Genomic DNA, 20,835 nt, shown 5'->3' on the forward strand with positions numbered 1-20,835 from the left:
GTGGTAGCATACATGTACATGCATTACATACTATAAACATACATACATACATACATACATACATACATACAGACTGATAGTGGACGCCGGACGGATACCCATCCCAATAGCTTCTATAGACTATATTAGTCTATAGTAGCTAATAAACGAGAGTTAATTACATTCTAATTAAAGTAAACAAGACTTGCTTAAATCAAGATTTACGTCATAAAAAAACAGCATATCTGTCAGGTTATAAAGAATCTTAAGCTGGTTATCTTTATCAGTATTTCAATCCTATTAACCAAGCACATTTTAACTTTCAAATTTACATTGTAAGTAAGTTCTGTTGAATAAGTTGAGACTGTACGTACTCAGAGAAAGCACACTGAAGAGACAAATGTTTGAAACTTAAGAAGTTCAAGGTCATCAAAAGCATTATAAGGATCATGTAACACTTTCATTGCACTGTTTACACAGATTGCATAATTGCTATAAATAGCACATGAGGAATCTTACAGCCCAGCTTTACCATAAAAACCCTATCACTTTGACCACTCTTTTAATTGACCACTCTATTTTTTTCCTCAAAATGTAATTTTATTTTATCCTTACCAAGTCAACCATAAATGGAAATTAGAACTTTCTCTATCTCTATTTATTTGACCACCCTATCATGACAAACTATGAGCAATTTCTTTTAGATAACATACAGAAAACAACAAATGATGGTTCAGAATATGTCAAAGTTGGGATTCAGGAAAGTTGCCTTTACATGTTTTAATCCTCCAAGATGGTAAGCATTTCACTATGAACTGTCAAAAAAAGTTGAACTTTCTGATAATTCTACACTAAAATTATTTTGGCTTTGATGATTTCCTAATTTATTCAATTATTTAAAATCATATAATTATTTTTTTCTGGGTGAATTGATAGGGTTTATACAGTACAAGAATACATACAATGTAAGTCAAATTTTGACCAAAAATGACAAAAAAATTCCTTAAAAATACACATTTGCATATTTCATCACAATTTGAACAAATCTAAGTTGGATTATCCCTAGGGACCTGTATACCAAATAACAAAGCTGTCTGACCAGCGGTTATGAAGAAGAAGATTTTTACCAAAACGCCTTTTTTGGCATTAATTTGCCTATTTTCACTAACATCAAAAAATTAAAAAAAAAGTTTCTCAAAATCATATTTTTAATCTACACAACAAATATCAAATCAGTAAGTACTGCGGTTCTCAAGATATTTGAGTGGACGGACGCCTCACAAACGGACATACATACATACATACATACATACATACAGACTGACGCCGGACGCCGGACGGATACCCATCCCAATAGCTCGAATCTATAGACTATAGTCTATAGTAGCTAAAAACTGGGTTGTAAATCACTGCATTGGTAACAAGTAACTGCAGTTAACAAAATTGGGTAACAAAGTAAGCATTGGTGAATGGAATGCTGCAAAAACTTCAAGTCAGGTTAGCACATAGACACTTGCAGACAGGTAAATCCAATGCTCCACAGCTGTGCATGTACCATCAATTGTGTGGAATGTTGAAATTCATTACCCTGTCACAAACTCTGTCCTAAGAGTCTTGCATAGGCGTCACAAAGCAGAGACAGTTGTCAGTGAGAGTAACAACATTAATGACATGGGAACTCAAGACCATTAGTCTGAGAAATATCATATGTAGTGGAGCATGGTGATGTGTTATTGATCCTATTCCAGTGTTAAATACTAAATGTAGCAGTCCATCTTCCAGTAACTCAATAGAAATAACACCAAAGATTATTGTGGTTGTAGGATTCATGGCATCAAAGACAGAGGCATGTGAACAGTTTAGTCTGACTGAGAAATATATTGTCATGCTTACGTGTTGGTGCTTTAGCCAACATGGCAACTTGGTATGGCAAATGCACATTACCTTAATGAACTGTCAATTTAAAAAACATATCAAGTATAATTATAATTATAATGCATAAACTTTATTTACAACTTGTGTTACACATAAAATAGCTCTCTTTAAATAAGTTATTTCTCTTGAGAAAATCTAATAACAAAACTTGAAATAATAACAACAGCACACAACCGTGTAAAAATTGTAAACAAAAAAAATTGTAATGGCAAACACACACTGCCAAAACTCAGAAATCTGACAGAGGCAGAATGATAGAGGCATGGACAAAATGATACATTTCACCTGTTTCTGGTTTCTGAACATTTTTAAAAGGAAAAAGGCTCAAGATACATACTTTCTTTTTCTAATTTTCATACTCACAAGCAATTCTTTCATTTCAAGCTTGTCAAACATTCTTTTAATTTAAACTCTGGGTTCTGAGGTTTCACGCTCACTGAGTATTTTTTCTAAAATAAGTAAATCCTACAGCTATACATCTTTTTGTACAGCATTGTTGAACTTCACAATATTCTGTTTTTCACACTGAAAATATTTTTCAGAATTACTGGAAGCTAGAAATGAACATTTAAATTCAATATTTGGACTCAACAAATAAGTCAAATTGTTTGAGTCGTAGTTGCCAGTGTCATTTCTCTTCACATGAAATCAAATTTTTGTTGAACTAGGACTCAAAATTAAATAACGTTACTTTCAAATCACAATTTTCATATGTCTGTGCTGTTCATTTCATGATATTAAACTATTACCACATTGTTCAAATAGCCTCCATTGTCAAGTTGTAGAGATGATATCATTTGCAGTCTTCATTATTGAGAGTAAAATGTGAGCAACATTTTATGTTGTTTGTCAGTTGCCTGGCAAGTCAAAAGATGATGCCATCACAAGGACCCCATCCACGTCCACAACAATGACACATCCTATGTATCACATTGTGGCTTTGGTAAGGTTTAGGATGGATATCAAGGAAGTAACTGTCATTGAACCACCATTGTAGGACTTATGACTGTGGTAAAGAAAGACATATTATTATTTTGACTTGAGCATATGGAATTACAAAGTAAGTTGGTATGAAGTAATATTGGTGTCACAGTTTTAAAGACCTTAATTAAATTTACAGAAATGGACAAAGCTGTAACACAGTAGCAAAGAAAAATAAATTCTTTGGCACATTTTTTTCTAAATTCTAGCTGCCTTTGGCACTTTTTATTCTATTTACATTGCTTTTTCATCTGAAAAAATTGAATACTGCTAGGTAATTTTCATGGCAAAATGTAAACAAAAGCTTCATTACAAGCACACACTAAAATGTATCTTTTTGATACATAAATAAGACATATTCAAGATATTGGCATCAAGTCTTTGACTGGCTGTTGGTTTACCAAATTATACTGATTAGCCAATCAAGTAGCTTCTTACAAAGCCAATGCAAATTAAATCATGAATGGCTGACTATGATTGGATGACTGTAAATAGTGAAGGCTGGCAAGTTATAATCTTCTCTCTTGTGGAAGATTATGTAATAGCACACATGATTTCAAAGTCCTCATAATTTCAAACATTACAGTCTGAAAAATAACAATAAATAGAAAATGTATCGCTCAACAAAATTGCAAATAAGTGTTAACACAAAAATACCAATTTCTTTCTTTCACAGGATGTGATGAAAAATTACAAGTCATGCAAGAAAGCTTAGTTTTGTAGTGGTCATTGACTACAAACAATCCTACTTTTAGATTGAAAGTACCGTGTTTTGTACAAGCAGACATCATACTGTAAACAGTTTTGACAAGGTTCAAATGAGAAAAGTGGTAAGACTTGAGAAATCTTCTATCGTCACTCTCTGTAATCTAGTATTTTCTAGATGATGTACTGCAGAGGACAACATGACTGACTTGATTTTGTTGATAAAATCATGGTTTTTCTTCAAAGTTGTACTAGAAGAAAGGTTACAGTACAAAATTTGGAAGTAATAGATGGGAGCAGTGTGAGGTTTATGGACAAATGCCTGTTTTGGGAACAATATCTTCAATGACTTCCTATTCCTAAACTAGAGACCTTCAGTATTTGAATTTCTTGTTCAAGTTTATGTCTTTTAGCCCCTGCCATCAAAGTTTGGTTGACATTAAAATTCACGGATTTTTTCAGATACTCGTGTAAATTTTGAAGTATTTATGGGTGATAGTTTAGTAGTGTTGGTTATCTGCAAATGTAAGCTCATCTGCTTTCCTCTTTTTGCACTGCACTTGTTTTTGAGGGTAATTTTGTAATGTTGCAACTTTCAGCTATAGGTCACCCAACTCTTTTGATAATTTTGAACAATTAAAAGATCAATTCTCCCAAATTACTTTCAATCATGTTCAAAGTGAACGTCACTTCGTGTGAAAGTTGGTGCATTTATGAGAAATAAATAGTGAAAATGGGTATAGGTGCCTTGCTGTTTAACACTGTCTGACACGTCACTTTTGTCATAGAAATCAGTGTTTCAGAGATATGCAAGCCTTATATGGATACAACATTCAACATCGCTTTGGTAGTTTCATATCACATGGTTTTTGATAAGTTTAGAGTAGAATTGTCAGTATCTTCATTGGCATGTGCAAAATTGCTCGTGCCGGTATGGTATTGTATAAAGGCAATGGTATGATATGATCAATGGTTGCATTCAGAGTCATTTTTTAATGTTCTTGTACATGTCTCAACTATTTCAACAGGAAATTCATGTCCAGTGAGTCAATAGATGAAGGACCAGGTGAGACACTTTGGAAAAATAGTTTATTTTATGAGAGAGATATTGGGGAGGTGTATTTCTCAATTATCAGTCTTACATCTAATGTATTATAAACCTGAGGAATACATTTGAATTATTTTAACCGCACTTGTTCCTTTAATGTCTCAGACAAATTTACACCTTTGACTGCAAATAATTCATTCCAACCATACTGCTGTCTATTGAATTGTAGGACCTGCATACTACGAAATGGGGTGACAGGGTAGCTTACGCTATCTATCCATCATTCATTCATAGTTAGAAAAGTACTGACATAATGATAATCTGACACATAATTATCTGGAAGTCTTCATAGTAACACCCTGTTCTGTAAATGGAAGATTCCGTGACCTGGTTGACGACTACTAGAAATACTCCGTTCCAAGCCTGCTTGGACCAGCTCCATTTTCCAGTGTGTAGTCAAGTGTACTGTTGTTTGTGCTGTCTATAGAGTATATTCCAGTTGGATAGTGGATCGGCTGGTACTGTTAAAAGAGAAAAAAATGTTAAATGATGAAATTGAAAACTACTTAAGAAGATATCGCTTTTCATAATCAACTGACCCTATACAACTGACACAGAAACTAGTAATGAAATAATGAAACCATGGTTTAATAAAAAGTTGAAAAAACTGCACATGTAAACATAACATAAAAGATTTGTTAGTGCAATGATTTCAATTACTTATGAGGAGAAAAGTCAAATAATAAACTGTGATTATCTTTTTATTCTAGTTGTGGTTACTCACGAATGACAAAATCCACTGTTTATTTGATTGTAACAAGAATCAAGATTTGATGTAGTATCAATGACCATTGCTCCAATCGATCATATTTTGTTTACACGATATTGTACAAACGTGTGTCAAAAGGTATATCGTGTTTGCAGTATTTTTTTTGAAGATTTTTGAATTTCGTCACTTTACTCCTAAAATAGCCAATGTTCCTAGTTTTGATTTGATAATTCATCAAATTTGAAGAAAACATTCCATACCATGAGGAACAAAAAATGCTACTTTCAGTTAGAGAGTGATGCATTTATGGAAGTTTTAAAAAATAACAACAGCTTCCAAATGATATGATAGCACAAATTTTATCAAAATTGAGCACAAATGTGAAGAGACTCATGGTCAGGCCAATTTACTGACAGTTAAAAGCATGTTGAAACACCTACCATTTAGCCTGTCGACACATCTATATATGTACAATTGTACAGTTATTGTTTACATCTGAATTCTAGAACTGATCTACATTTGAAACTTGCTACAGTCTTGTATGCAAATCTGACTATTATTTGATCAAAATCATTTAAAGGTACACAGTCACCTGTAATCTAATATGCCCATATATGGTCAAAGGGGCATTCCTTGGTATTCAAAATGACCATGTGAGGGCGCTGTTTTTTAAAAGCGGCCACCTGCTTAAAATCTGTGATTGGTTAGATTTTCTCTTTCCATGGTAACTGTGGCAAAATTGGAACTGGTGACAGTATACCTTTAATTCATCCTCATAATATGTTGTTACTACTCAAAGCGTCCTGTAAACAATTTCAAAGCAACAAGAAGAGAGCTTTATCATAATATTGTTTTGCAGAGGATGACAAATATATCCTGAAAAAAAAACACTGCTCATTGCATTGTGATTTTAACAGCTAATATATATATGTGAGCATCCCTAATATATTGGTTGCCAAGGAACACAATGATTTCATACAAGATTTAACCACAAATGAAAGAAATGCAAAAACTCAAAACAAAAAAGAATTTAAAGATATCATCATCAAATGGAATATTATAAAATAATCTTTGGCAAATTATGTACTTGAACAGCTGATATCATACATACAACATACATAGTGGTAAATATTTACATACATATAATATCCAGCAAATTTATGCAATAGCCCTACCGACTATCTATAAACGTTATTGCAGAGCAATTGCATCAGAAAATACTTCCTTTAATACGTATGAACTATGGCTCTGCCAGGACTCAGTTTAAAATCTCTATGTCAACAATGCCATTGTTGTCAAAGTGACCTCTGACCTCAGTCACATGTCAGCATTCATACTATGTGGATCGCCTGATCAAGAACCAGGTCACCAAGAACTCCCTACCTAACCTTATAAAATCAAAACAGACTTCACTATACAAATAAAGTCTGTTAGTGAGTGTCAGTCATGTGACACCATGAACAGTATTTGCAATATCTTGTTGAGGGGCCTTATCTGCTCAGTGTGCTTTACAGACACACCTAAGCACAATGGCTGCTGCTTCTGAACGCAAAGTTTTGAAAGAAATCGGTGAAGATTTCCTGTGTTGTACCATCTGTCTGGAGCAGTTCAAGTCTCCTAAAATTCTACCTTGTCTGCATACATTCTGTGAGCAGTGTTTAGTCACACTGGTTGAGAAGACTGGATCTCTAAACTGTCCAGAATGTCGACAACAATATCAGCTTCCTGTTGGAGGAGTGCCAGCGATAAAACACAACTTTTTTATAAGCAATCTGATCGGAATATTCAAGCAACGCCTGGAGTCCATGCAGGGAAATGAGATCAAATGTGAAGGCTGCCAACAGAACACAGCGACTCACAGGTGTGTGGAGTGTAAACACTATCTCTGTGGCAACTGTGTTAGGGCACATAAAATCTGCCACTATACACCGTACACATCAACTTATGACCAAGGCAGAATATGAAACAGCAAAGTCTACCAGTCCTGTGACACTACAAGCAGTGGAATATTGCAGTGTCCACACTAAGAATGAAATTGAATTCTACTGTGAAACCTGTCAGATACCTGTCTGTACAAACTGCACCATAGTCAAACACCGCATACCAGAACATGTACACAGAGACTTGAAAGATGCAGCAGATGAGTATCTTACCGAATTGAAAGCCATGGTTGACAAACTGAAAGTGAAAGAACAGGAAGCTGAAAAGAACAAAACCCTGGCCAAGCAGATACACACTGATCTTACAGAGCAGTGCAGCAGAGAAGAAAGGAAGGTGAGAATGAAAGCAGAAGAAATCATCAAGAAAATAAAGAGAGAAGAGCAGAGACTGATAGATGAACTGAAAAACAATTACAAAATGAAAATTAAAAGAGCAGCTGCTGATATTGATGAGATGGAATTAAAACATGGTAACATTAAAAGTGCAGGCAATTACATAGAGGCAATGATGCATCATGGAAATGCTGCTCAACTTCTCTCAACAAGAGTGATGTTGGCACTCGTATCAAGCAACTGATTACCATAGACACTGTAGCAAAAACTGAATATGAGGACTTCATATTCACATCACATGGTGAATTCTCTGAGCATGGAATTCTGGGAATACTTAAATCTAATGTGTGTATGTCAAGTGTACAGTTGAAAACATTCCAAAACAACTCCTGAAAGGTGACTCTGCAGACCTACTGATCACAACCAGAGATTCTACAGGAAAACAAGTCATCCCAAAACAACATGTGAAAGCCAAGGTAAGAAACCTGGTGCATCATGGGAAGACATCAATGTAGCTGATAACAGAGATGGTACACACAGAGTTACAGTGGCTGGACAATTGGATGGAAAATATCAAGTTACCATGACAATAGGAGATCAACCAATACCAGGCTGTCCTGTCATCATACCTGTCATCAAAGGATTGGTGAAGACCATTGGCAGTCAAGGAAGTGCTGAGGGACAGTACAACTTTCCCTATGGTGTGGCCATAAACAAAGACAGAGACATTGTCACTGCTGACACAGACAATAATAGGTTGCAGATTACCACCAGAGAGGGAAAATTTAAGAAAATTTTGGAATTCAAACATTTTAACAAGCCTTTCAGACCATGTGATATAGCTATATCAAGTGATAATACACACTATAGTTTAGATTACAACAATAATCAAGTAGTTGTCAGTGATGAGAATGGACATGTCATCAGATGCTTTGGACAAAATGAGTTGAAAGATCCATATGGTATTGGGATTAGTCCTGTAGATGGCAATGTCTATGTGACAGATAAGGGTGGGCATTGTGTCAGGGTTTATACAAAACATGGCAAATACCTTAGGTCATTTGGGTCAAAAGGTAAAGGTCAAGGGCAATTCAATTGGCCCTGGGGTGTAGTCATAGCAACTACTGGAATGGTATTTGTAGCAGACTGGTTGAACCAGCGTATCCAGGTATTCAATGCATGTGACCAGTATTTGTATTCCTTTGATTGTAAGAGTGGGGATGGTAAGTTGAGATGCCCAAGGGGAATAGCAATTGAAAATGATAAATATGTCTATGCTGCTGCTGGTAACAGTCTACTGAAGTTTGAGAGTAGTGGTAAGTTTGTTTGTCGTATTGACAGTGATAGTGATGGGGTGACTACCCCACTGGTATAGCATTGACAGATGATGTACCATGCAGGGTGATTGTATCTGATACAACAACGACTGCATCAAAGTGATTGTACAGTGATAACATCACAATAAATTGTACCAGACTGTAGGGGGTTTACACGTGTGAGTTAAAGGGATAGTCCACCCAAATATCAACCTGCCTTTAAAAGTTGAAGAGGATTATTTTTGTAACATTTATAATGAAAAGATGAAAAATGTGCTGTTCATTCTCCTAAAAATAGATGTTTTATGAACTGATGTGTATGACGCCATTTTAGCGATATGGAAACGCCACCTATCGGAATTCCTCAGAGAGGCTTGACATTTGATGACGTAAAGTTTTCGTGTTTGGTTGAGGAAGTTAGGGGGTATCGCTAGGGGGTCTGATCTACGTACGTTTGTATTGAGCTGCTGCCCCATGGATACACTTTGCCTTCAACCTTATAACTTTGAACCGGAATTCAGCGTTACTGAACTCTAGATAGGATTTCGAACTTGGTGTTTCCGACGAATACACGGACACATCGATAAATTCAGAAGTAAAAGAAGGGCACATGGCTCAACCAGTTACCGAAGGAAGCTGTACAAGCATGGCTCTTTTGGTAGCTCCATTATAAGTAACAACGTTACGGGAGGCCATGTTTGGAGCTGAACCACGGTCCCCCACCGTGGTTGAACACATCTTCAATATCGCCTGGTGACAAAACGAACTCAACTTGCCAAAATGATTGCCAATTTGGGCAAAACATTTTGATCAGCATTGCAAGCTAGCTGCTATCACTTGAAAAAAAGATGTTGGATTTCAAACGCCCGAAGAAAACTGTATGACGACATTGCTCCGCCTATTTAACCATTACAACGCTGGTTTTAAAATACGGTTAACTCTTTTATGACAAAGAATGGTTATCGAAAATTGCCAATTCAAAGTATAAGTTTTTCAGTTACATATAGAAAAAGAATGAACGAATGACGAGATAATTCAAAGCACCGTCTCCATTGGAGAGGGAGGAGACACAAAGCGGACGACCGGAAACGACTCATCTGTCCGACTCTAATGGAGTGTCCGTCATCTAACAAACAATAGTTAGGCCCTATATATACACACTTTCATGTTCTCCGGGGCACTAAATTAAACTTCAAACACACTTTCATGTTCAAGGGGGCAATAAATGAAATTTCAATTTATCCTTTCAAAGTACAGTCATAAAACACACTGAAATTGTCCCGTTCTCACAACTCACATCGAACAGTCTGGTTACTTCAAACGTAAGTTACCGGTAATTAGAAACCGCTACGGAGTAGGAAGAGATGAAGAGATCGCGAATCCGAGTAGCCGTTTTCTGCTGTCAACTTGGTGCAGTATTGGAAAAAATAATTGAGAATTGTCAAAATCTGAAAGCCACGACCAGTTATTAGGAAAACTTTTGGGAAAAATTCAACACTTTACAGCAACGTCCGGGCGACAGGTCGTGGAGAGTAACCGAAAAAATCACAAGCGTGAAAGTCTACCCCGACTTCACCACCGGTCGTGGACAAAAAGTCAGAAAAAATTCAACACTTTACATTCATGAACTGGCGACCGGTCATGAAAAGACAAAAAGAAAAAAAAACAACTGAAGCCTTGACCTGGCGACCAGTCGTGAGAAAAATTACTGACAAACGTCTAAATCTGAAAATCACGACCTCACAACCGGTCTTGTGGAGAAAAATTGTAAAAAAAATCAATGGCACTTTAATGCCACAACCTGGCGACAGATCGTGGAGAGAAAATAAAAACAAAACTCATTAACTTGAAAGCCATTTCTTCACGGTCGTGGAGAAAAATTACTGAAAGAAGTCTAAAGCCTGAAAGCCACGACCTCGCGGCCGGTGTCGGAGAAAAATGTCGGCAAAAATTCAACACTAAAAAGTTACAGCCACGAACGTGACCTCGCGACCGGTAGTAGAGAAAAATTACAGAAAAAAGGAATGAAATAAACTGCCTTTCGACAGATTGGGGGTGGGAAGGTGGCAAAATTAAAAAGTCATGTACTATTATATAGCAGTATGGAAAGAAAGTAGCTCTGAGAAAAAAATCTGAATCACGGTTACTCTACGCTTCAAGAGTAACGGTGTCTGATTAGCCTGACTGAGAAACGTAAAATATATTCGATCACACATATTGAGTATCTGATTCCATTTTCCACTCTTGAACTTAAAGTTTTTAGGCTAAATGATGTTATTATAAGTGCTGCTGAGGTTGAGTGGCGTGTTTGAATTACGATACGATGCACTCTGATCTTTGGCGCGGCGTAATTACGTGGAAATTTCTAGAAACCTTACAACAGAGAGCCTCGTTTTCAGTACAATCCAACATGGTCGTAAGAACGGTCTTGTAGCGTGCTTATATAAAACGTTGGTTCATTTGGACCATTTTATGAAATCCATGTGATTAGTTATTTCGGGAAAATCCCTTGTAATTCCGCACTAGTAACGAAGTAAGAAGTTCACTTACTGCTTCTTGTTTTATTTATAATTTAGTGGCAAATTGCTCATTATTTTTTCGACGCCACAAAATATGGCTTGCTGCCGTGGTATCGTCGACAAATTTAGCGGTGGGTCCATAGCTGTGGTGTTTTCAGACGGGATTCCTGCCTTTTACGGGCTGGTTTTGAATTTTATGATTTTAACCCCGCCAGCCCGTAAAAGGCAGGAATCCCGTCTGAAAACACCACAGCTATGGACCCACAGCTAAGACAAATTCAACCCACAGCACTGATGTCCGATAATAAAATTTACTTTGACGTGCCTATTTTTTCTAAAAGGAAGAAAAGACTTATTATGTCTGAAATTTTTCCGACATCAATGAAAGTTGTCATCAACGTATCTTCTTCTTTCTCGAACTCTTTTGCACCAATTCTTGGTTCCAGATAACGTTCAACATACGGATCGTTTCCGGTGACGTCACGCGTGGGTGCTAGTTGCGTTGATGCGGTTAAACATTCCCGAGCAAAATAAAACTTTCTGATTTCAACTGATCACGCAAACTTTATTATGTTTTAAATATCAATGCTATGTCATCAACAACAAGAACAAGAATAATAAGACTAGTAAACTATTTGTAGGAAAGATGATCCCAAAAAACTCTCCGGCGGTTCAGAAAAATCATAAATATTTAAACCATTAACCTCTTTCTTTTATGGAAAGTCTCTCCCACAATCGCCCTTGATGCCTTCCTTTTCACGAATGCATTTGCTTTCCAGTGTAATTTTGTGGTACAGCATCATCTTGAAGTCTTTTCCTAATCCCAATTTGATTAGGGATCGTCAAACTGCCGACGAAGTCCTTCTCTTGGAAACGGCATTCGCATACGTAAAAACATGCACTGTGCTTATAATTTTGAAAATTTATGTCAGTGCCAATCTTCACCAGCAACAATTTCTAGAGGCGGTGTTTTCACCTCGGATTTCGAATCATGCAGAATGCCTTCTCGAAATCTCGCGCACGATCATTGGTACATCAGTAACACTAACGGGCAGGCATAAGCTGTTAATGAGACTCCCTAGATCAGACCCTCTAGCCAATGCACCAAAACACGAAAACTTTACGTCATCATCCGGGAATTTTCCCCGGCATGCTTTGCGATGAAGTAGACAATATGGCCACGCACAGTCAGCTATAAGGGTCTCCATATTGCCTGATTTTGATACTTATTTTCATAGATAACTTCAACAAATCGCTGTTTCTGAGCAAAAAGTAATGATAAATGCTTTTATAACATAAATATAAACCTGTATAAGGCTGATTATATTTTGGGTGGACCATTCCTTTAAGTCCGGAGTTGACACCGGAATAAATTTAAACCTGTGTCAGTGGACGTGTGAACAGACAACACTGAACTAACAAAGAACTAAATTAATACGGTGTCGGAGGGCTGGTTCAGGTTCGGTGCTCCGTACTAAACAATGGCCTATTTACACGTGTGACCAGAACACCGAACTAAACACCGGACTATATCCTGTCTTCGGGCCACAGTCACCTGTGATCTATTCCGCTCTTGGACTATGAGCCCCATAGACGTATGTACAGATATAATGCTGGTTTTTCTCAAGCATATGTACACACGTCTATGGGGCGCATAGTCCAAGAGCGGAATAGATCACAGGAGACTGTGCTTCGGGCTTGCGGTCATTACCACAATCATGGAGGTAGCAGAGATTACCTCCATGCCACAATGGACGGTGTTCAAGTAAGAAGCTCTCGCGATTGCGGCAACAATTGGTCACAGGAAGAGATCAGGCTACTAATGTCAATCTGGAGAGACGAAAACGTCATCCGTATGATGGACGGCACGTCGAGGGATCGGCAAGTGTATGAAGTCGTCGCTGCCAAGGCCAGGGAGAAGGGACTTGAGAGGACAGCGGAACAATGCCACAACAAAATCAAACGGTTGCGAGCTCAGTTCAAGTCCGTGTCCGACAACAACCGTCGTAGTGGCAGAGCTAGAAAAACGATGCCATTTTACGATGAGTTGTAGGTAGTAAAGGGAAAGCAACTGTAGTAAAGGGAAAGCAACTGGTAGTAAAGGGAAAGCAACTCCACACATCGTTCATATTTGGGTTGTTTGCGTTTTGTGTATGATATTGTGTATAATATAAGTGTATATCATGTTTGGCTGTTTTATGTAAAATGTTGCTTAGCCATGGCGAGACATACCCGTAATCTACGTGTCTTGTGTTAATCCGCACTGGAGCGGAGAGACTACTGTGACACTACGATCCTTTGGCGCTACGTTTCGAAAACAGAGTTTTCTTCATCAGTCGCTTAAAATTCATTTTTGATTGGTGAGACGTGTTGAATGGTTGATTGTTTTTATTTGGTAATATGTTGTTCCACTTACGTTTGTTGTTCAAGTAAGGGAAGCTAGAATGTCTACTGTTTGATCTTGTTGTGTTTGTGTAGGTTCGTGTGAACCTGAGTTTGAGCTATTGTAGTTTTTGTGAAGTCTGGCGCTTATAAGTGTGTCGCCTATATTTCTGTTCCTTCTATATGCGATTATTGGTTGGTTTTGGAACAGTTTTTTTAGTGTTTTGTCTTTTTCAAGTTCACTCCAGTTTTTCTGTCAGGGCTTGCTTGATTTTTGTCGTTTTGATGTACGGGCTATATGTTGTTATGAAGACTACTGTTTAATTGTTAGTGGCGTTCTTTCTTTCTTTTTGTTGTTCAAGTCTTTTTCTGCTTTTATGATATGTCTCTCTGATAATGCGTTCTATTTCTGCCGACTTATTCAATTGCCTAATTATGTGGTGTATTCGTGTACATGGAATTTACATCATTGTTACTAGTGTCGCATTGGCCGAACTTTGATTGTCTCAATTTTCCGTATAAGAGTCTGATCTTGACATGAAATAGATACCGATATCAGAGGGGGCGAGGCCATCGATACTCTCTCCTAGTAAATTTCTTCGCCAAAGGCTTCTCGATTGGTTGAAAGAACACAAAAAGAGCGTAGACAGCAGCTGCACGATGTGTGGGTCCACAATTGCAAGCAAGCAATTGTTCTCTGGCCCAGTGAATACCACTGAGGGCGTGACCAAAACTAAATTTACCAGTATACCTTAGTGATTGATGTGTAAATGTGAGATTACTGAGATCGCTGAAAAGAAATATTTACAGAGCAACTAATTGGATCTCCTCAGGTTTAAAAAAAATACATGTGTAAGCCCACCTTGTGTTTTGTTGACATTGGTCAGATCCAGAGACATTTTTGATCTACATCTTTTAAATGCAAATGATATGTACTGAATATTTGTTCATCTTTTCCAAGCAATTTAATAAAAACATTAATATGTTGCAGATGAAAGGAAAAAATTCAATTCCCTTACAACAGTATTTGATTTAGGTTTATTCTTGTGATAAAAAAGTTCAAAATGCAAACAAGTAAAACAAAGGCTTTTTCATAATTTGAACACACTCAGTCACATTTAATTTGTTACTGGTTTGCAGTTTTTGCCCACAGTTAATAAATAAACAGGTTTTAGAGACATTTTTATTTTCTCTTTATTCATGAAGGAACTTTTTATTGACATCATATTCTTCTACTGTTCGAAAAAGTGCCTTTTTTCAACTTCACTTGATTCACTTGTCAGAACAAAGCTGGGTAGGTGGTGTGTAAAGAAAATTTTTCTTCCATCTTTACCTCGGGAACTCTCGGACAGATATTCAGACTCTCAATTTTTTAAATTCTTTTCTGAAAAGAATTTAAAAAATTGAGAGTCTGAATATCTGTCCCAGAGTTTTTTTTACAGGTTTGTGTAAGCTTACTTATACTAATTTCATTCTACTTTTAAGACTTTTGTTGAATAAAAAAAGACAGACAAATGTTTTAATTTCCACATTTCATTGTCTCAAAGTAAAACATCCCTAACTTCAACCCTTACTATTTCATGAAATTAACCAATTTGTAATATTTGATGCTGCATTACAACTGTTTATTTAGACTTTGCATCATTGGTTGACAGTCTACAGTTATCTTTTTTTAACATGTAGCATAACAATTTTGTGACTCGGTTTTCTTTTGTTTTGTGTTAATGTATTTTCTGTGTGTAATTGTTCCTATACTTAAAGCAATAAATCAGTAATTTCTTCATTCAATATCAGATGTAACCGTGTCACTGATGTCTAAGCTAAGATGGACTGGTTTGTACTCATATGTTATTTGATTGTATGACACAGAAAGTAAAGTAAAGTCAGTAAGACTCACAGTCTCAAAATGTTTACTCTCTAGTTATGTTTCTACTAATTTATTGCAATAGAAAAGCTGAAATGGTCCTAGGCCACTGCTCACTTAAACATTGCCACATATGCACTTAAACATCGATCATGGAAAGATAACATTATCGGGAAAGAATAATTGGGTGATTGCTGTTCAGGTTTTCAGAACCTACATGATATCCTCGGTATCAAGGAACAGAATGGAAAGGAGTCAGTGATTGTCCCCCCAAAATAAAACAACAACAAAAAACAAAACAAAACAACAACAACAAACCAACTTGGTGTGCAGTTGTATAGCCCTAATGCTGCAAGGACGGCATGCTATGAACCTTGAACTCTGAGGGATAGTCTTTGAACGCCAAACAAAAGAGTATTATGTAGTAATACAAAGCTATTGCATTGACATGCCATCTATCAGATCAAATACATAGAAAAATATCAGCTCTGAGTTAAAATGAAGACACTGGACCATGCATATAGGACCATGTAATGATATGCTCATCCCTAGAGAGAAACATATTTTTTCAACAAATCTATTTATCATCCTTCACGTTCCATTTGAGGTCAGGGTTCAAAAGAGCAACCTCCTGCAAATATTTGATTTTCTTACCACTTTCATTCCTATTTCCTTCTGTAAAGGTCCGAATTTGCCGTAGAAAACACAGAATTGGGACAAACCATGGTGGTGAAAGGTAAACCCTTGACCATGGTACATTACCATGGATTTCAATACAAACTTGAACCTTCATACCCTAGATTGTTTATGAAAGAGTCCAATCTCATTAGGGGAAGACTGCATTAACTTGCATGGTACCTGAAACCCGAGTCCTTGCCTGACCAACTCGGGTGACAAACAGAAGACTTTTAATCCCCCAAGGTGTGAATGTTCCATTGTTATGTTTATCTAATCCAGCTGGTGCCATTGGAGTGCCATTGTGAAATTAATCCCTTGATAACTAAGTAGGGAAGTAGGGTATTCCTAAGTTAATGGAGCTTCCCGTAATGTACTGAAAAACTTACCCTCAGTTCAACATCACCAGGACGTTCTCCTATCACCGGATCTCTTCTATTTGCATTTTGTTGTTCAAGTTCTAGTTTTTCAAAATCCCTATCATGGAGTGTGGCTCTGAGTAACCCAGGTTGATACCCTGATGACCACAGCAACTCATTCACATCTTCTTCTCTAGGTGTTGGTACATCAAGTTTTTTCTAGGTGTTGGCACATCAAGTTTTTTCCTGACAAAAGCAAGTAATTTATCTATTCTTTCAAATGCATATTATACTGTGATATTTGTAGCGTGATCACATTTGTCTGAGATGACTAAGAAGTAATTGCTACATTCATATTGGTCAATGATGCCTGGGTTTCTATAATATTTCAATCACATGCTGTGAAAAATGTTGGCAATGTCTACAAGCTGATAGAATATTCACTGTGAAAAGTTTGATGTTCATCAGCTCTTCATGGATGACTGTATATGTACAAAGGTTCAAACTTACGATGACCAACAAAGCTGGAATATAACATGGACTTTGGTGGGATCAGCCGGTTCAGGAACAATTGTTGCCTTTTAAAGGGATAGAATTCACATTTTCATATGTTTTTATCACTTTTTGTTTTGCATGTCAACGGCAGTTTTCTACTCTATAAAACTGTTGAAATGCCTGCTACCTCAGCATATCAACACATCATTACGTAAAGTGTATTGTCAATGCTGATATTTGAATTCAAATCTGGACCATATATGATTCAACAATAACAGTGCATTCTAGACATGTATGAGTTGCAATATAAAATGGCCATGACTTCATACAGCCATGATACTGGATCAGCCATAAATGTGAGGTTGTCCTAAAGACTGACAGTGAGTGCAAAATTTAGATACCTTTTACAGCAAACCACTAACAATGTTATTGCCAATACCACTAGCAGAAATCCTGCAATACCGCCGACTACAATGGCAATCCATTTCAATTCTGAAATCAGAACAGCAATAAGAAATGTTTATCATTATTGCAAGAGGTTTCTATGTAAGGAGAATTGATATGATCAATTATGGAAAATGTACAAAAATATCAAGAAATGTCTAAGACTTGTAGAAGTGTAACAGATATATTAATCATTTGACACAAGACCAGTATTCACTTCTTGGTTTGTTAACCACAAACAAAATCGGTTTGAGGGAAATTTGTGCAGACCTTTGAGCTTTCATATCTGCATTGGTGCTTGTTTGGTTCGAATTTGGATTTAAAGTATTTTGTAATTTTAAAAATGATTGTCCGCTTGGATCAATGAGTTTGAATTTCTGCAATTTGGGGAAGAATTTTCATCACTAACTCAAAATTTCACTGGACTTGTCCACATGAAAAGTTCATCAGTAGTCAATCTGACGTTGACTTCACACTTGTCAAGAGGATTCATGTGCTGAATGTTTGAAATTTAGGAAAATAAAATAAGATAATTTAGCTCAATGCCACTGTGATAGCCTATGAGAAATTAGTTAAAGGTCTTGTGCCCTTTGTGATTTGTTTTTGCTTACTTTTCAATTCAGGATCCTCTTCAGTACAAGTCAAACCAACATATCCACTTGGACACCTGAAAGTAAAAACATTTGTAAGTATCTGACAGATATCAGAAAACAGACCTGCTGCACTTATACCTGATATTGCTATTGATATGTAATAGCAAAGATTTCATGGGCATTGAAAATCTTAATCACAGGATTTTCAATGAAATCTGCTAAAAATGCTACAATATAGTGGGTATAGAAAGCACAACAATCAGTTAACAGGGTAACTAAAGAACAATGGCTGTAACCTGACTTAATTATGGGTACAAAGTTACTGAATTAGTGTTGCAGAGGCAAAAAAAATAACTAGCTACAAAGTAACAGAATTGGTAATATTGTTAAGTAACTGGATACAAATTTACAGAGTTTTTGACAAAGTAACTAATACTAGATACTATGTTACAGAATTGGTGAAAAAGTCATCAAATATTGGATATTGAGTTATAGAATTTGTGACAAAGTCACCAAATACTGTATACTAAGCTACATAATTTGATACAAAGTCATAAAATAGTGGAAAGTAAGTCACAGAGATTGTGACAAAGTCACCAAATTCTGGATACTGAGGTACAGCATCAGTTACAAAGTAACTAACCAACCTTAATATATACTTAGTTGCAGAATTTGCAACAAAGCAACCAAACAAACTGGATACAAAGTATGGCATTGGTAAGAAAGTAACCAACATTCCTGCATACTTAGTCACAAAATTGGTAAAATGCAACCAAAGTTTGGATACAAAGTGAAGCAAAAGATAAAAGAGAGATAGTACATAGCTAGATACTTACAGACAAGTAAATCCATTCTCAACAGCTGTGCATGTACCATCATTGAAACATGGATTTGAGTTACAAATATCTGTTGATTAAAACATAAATTGTGTCACTGATGAATTACAATTCCTCAGGTATCTTGGCAAAAAATTGCTGAGAATAATGAACAGCATATTTCAGCTTGGGACATGTCATGATTTGGTAACAACATTACAGGCCCATTTCTTCATATGATTTGAGGCGAAAATATTCATGTGCATTTCTCATGCTAGGTCACCAATGCCAATAGCATAAACCTTCCACAGAGCGCCCTCACAGTTCAGACTGAGAGGTGTACTTACTGGAGCATCCTTCAGCTGAGAGTGGATCACCCATGTGACTTGCTTGACAGTTGCATGCAAAGCTTCCAGGTTTGTTGACACAGACAGTGTTGGGAGCTGTACAATTCAAAGTCTCTGCACATTCATCAATATCTGCTCAAAAATAAACAAAATTTTATTTTTCCATTTTTTTCCAATCACCTTTCTCTTCTTCCCTATTTATCCTTAGTTTGCATATACTTCCCTCCATCCCACCATCAATTGATCAACCAATGTATCTCTCCATTTACCTGTCTGACTACTACAATTAGCCGAAAATGGTTCTACTCCAGAATAAAAAGGCAGCGCAATATTTTACATACCCATTATGCCCGAGGGATCACGTGATCACAGTACAAACAAATGCATGTTTGCTCAGTAATTGCGAATGGAAATACAGGCATATCTATGTATGTGCGTCTGTGCACAAGGATTTGTTTGTACCGTGGTCGATTCGAATTCCAGGTTTAGTCTAGTCAAGTTTTCTCTCTGTCTGATTGCTGCATGTATTCACTGAAAACCCTGTTGATTGTTGAACATAACTGTAAATCTTCCTATGTTCTTAAAAACTGAGAGGAAGGCGCAGAAATGACTTCTAATCTAGAACACAAGCTCATTCTGCTGGTCCTTCTCTTGGTAATATTTACAACAACAACACAACCATCATATTTTCAAAAGCTACATCACAGCTGTCTCTGAAGAAAAACACACGATACTTACCTTCACACATTTTTGGCAAGCTGTACGGCCTCCATCCATCACGGCATTCACAGGTAAAAGTACCGTTCAGATTGATACAAATTGTTGAGAGAGGGTGACAGTCATCAACTCCCAACACACACTCATCCAAATCTGATATCAAGAAACCATTCACAGAAAAAGAAACTGTTGAAATTTTTCAAAAAACACAACATTATATTCTGAGCATCAGCGCTTACCATTTCTTACAAAGTCTACAAATAAGTTATTGGCTGGGCAGGTGTAATTTTAAGGTTACTTGCTGGGTGGTAGGATATACTAACTGATTTTTGGTTTGGTCTATCAGAAAGATCAGAGGTAAAGTATACAGAGGAATCAGTGAGATATGATTACGAAGGCAGTCACTATTTTACTTGGGCTTTTCAAAACTACCTCCCAGGATGTCAGGTTGGTATTTTCCTCAAGTTTACAGAAACAATAATAGAATGTCTAATATGTATAACACACAGATACACAAATTCTTGAAGATGTCTGACTAGCAACTTTTCAAAACTAAATGGCAGAATATCTGATTTGCATTTTCCACAAGTTTACTGCACTGATAATAGAAAGCCATATA

General features: G+C 36.6%; 1 protein-coding gene across 2 annotated transcripts in view; it reads right to left on the bottom strand.

The window, feature by feature from the left end:
• Positions 1-20,364, bottom strand: part of LOC139123577 (uncharacterized) — a 128,660-nt gene extending 108,296 nt beyond the window's left edge. For both annotated transcript variants that reach the window (XM_070689746.1, XM_070689745.1), the window contains exons 1-5: positions 20,238-20,364; positions 19,500-19,631; positions 19,174-19,243; positions 18,356-18,411; positions 17,702-17,792 (exon numbers count right to left, since the gene is read on the bottom strand). In XM_070689746.1, coding sequence (XP_070545847.1) covers positions 17,702-17,792; positions 18,356-18,411; positions 19,174-19,243; positions 19,500-19,631; positions 20,238-20,247 — 359 coding nt within the window. In that variant the 5' untranslated portion in view covers positions 20,248-20,364. The remainder of the gene's footprint in view (positions 1-17,701; positions 17,793-18,355; positions 18,412-19,173; positions 19,244-19,499; positions 19,632-20,237) is intronic.
• Between the last annotated feature and the right edge of the window lie 471 nt (positions 20,365-20,835).

This window comes from Ptychodera flava (genome assembly GCF_041260155.1).
Source record: "Ptychodera flava strain L36383 chromosome 23 unlocalized genomic scaffold, AS_Pfla_20210202 Scaffold_23__1_contigs__length_28996876_pilon, whole genome shotgun sequence".
Taxonomy (NCBI): Eukaryota; Metazoa; Hemichordata; class Enteropneusta; family Ptychoderidae; genus Ptychodera; species Ptychodera flava.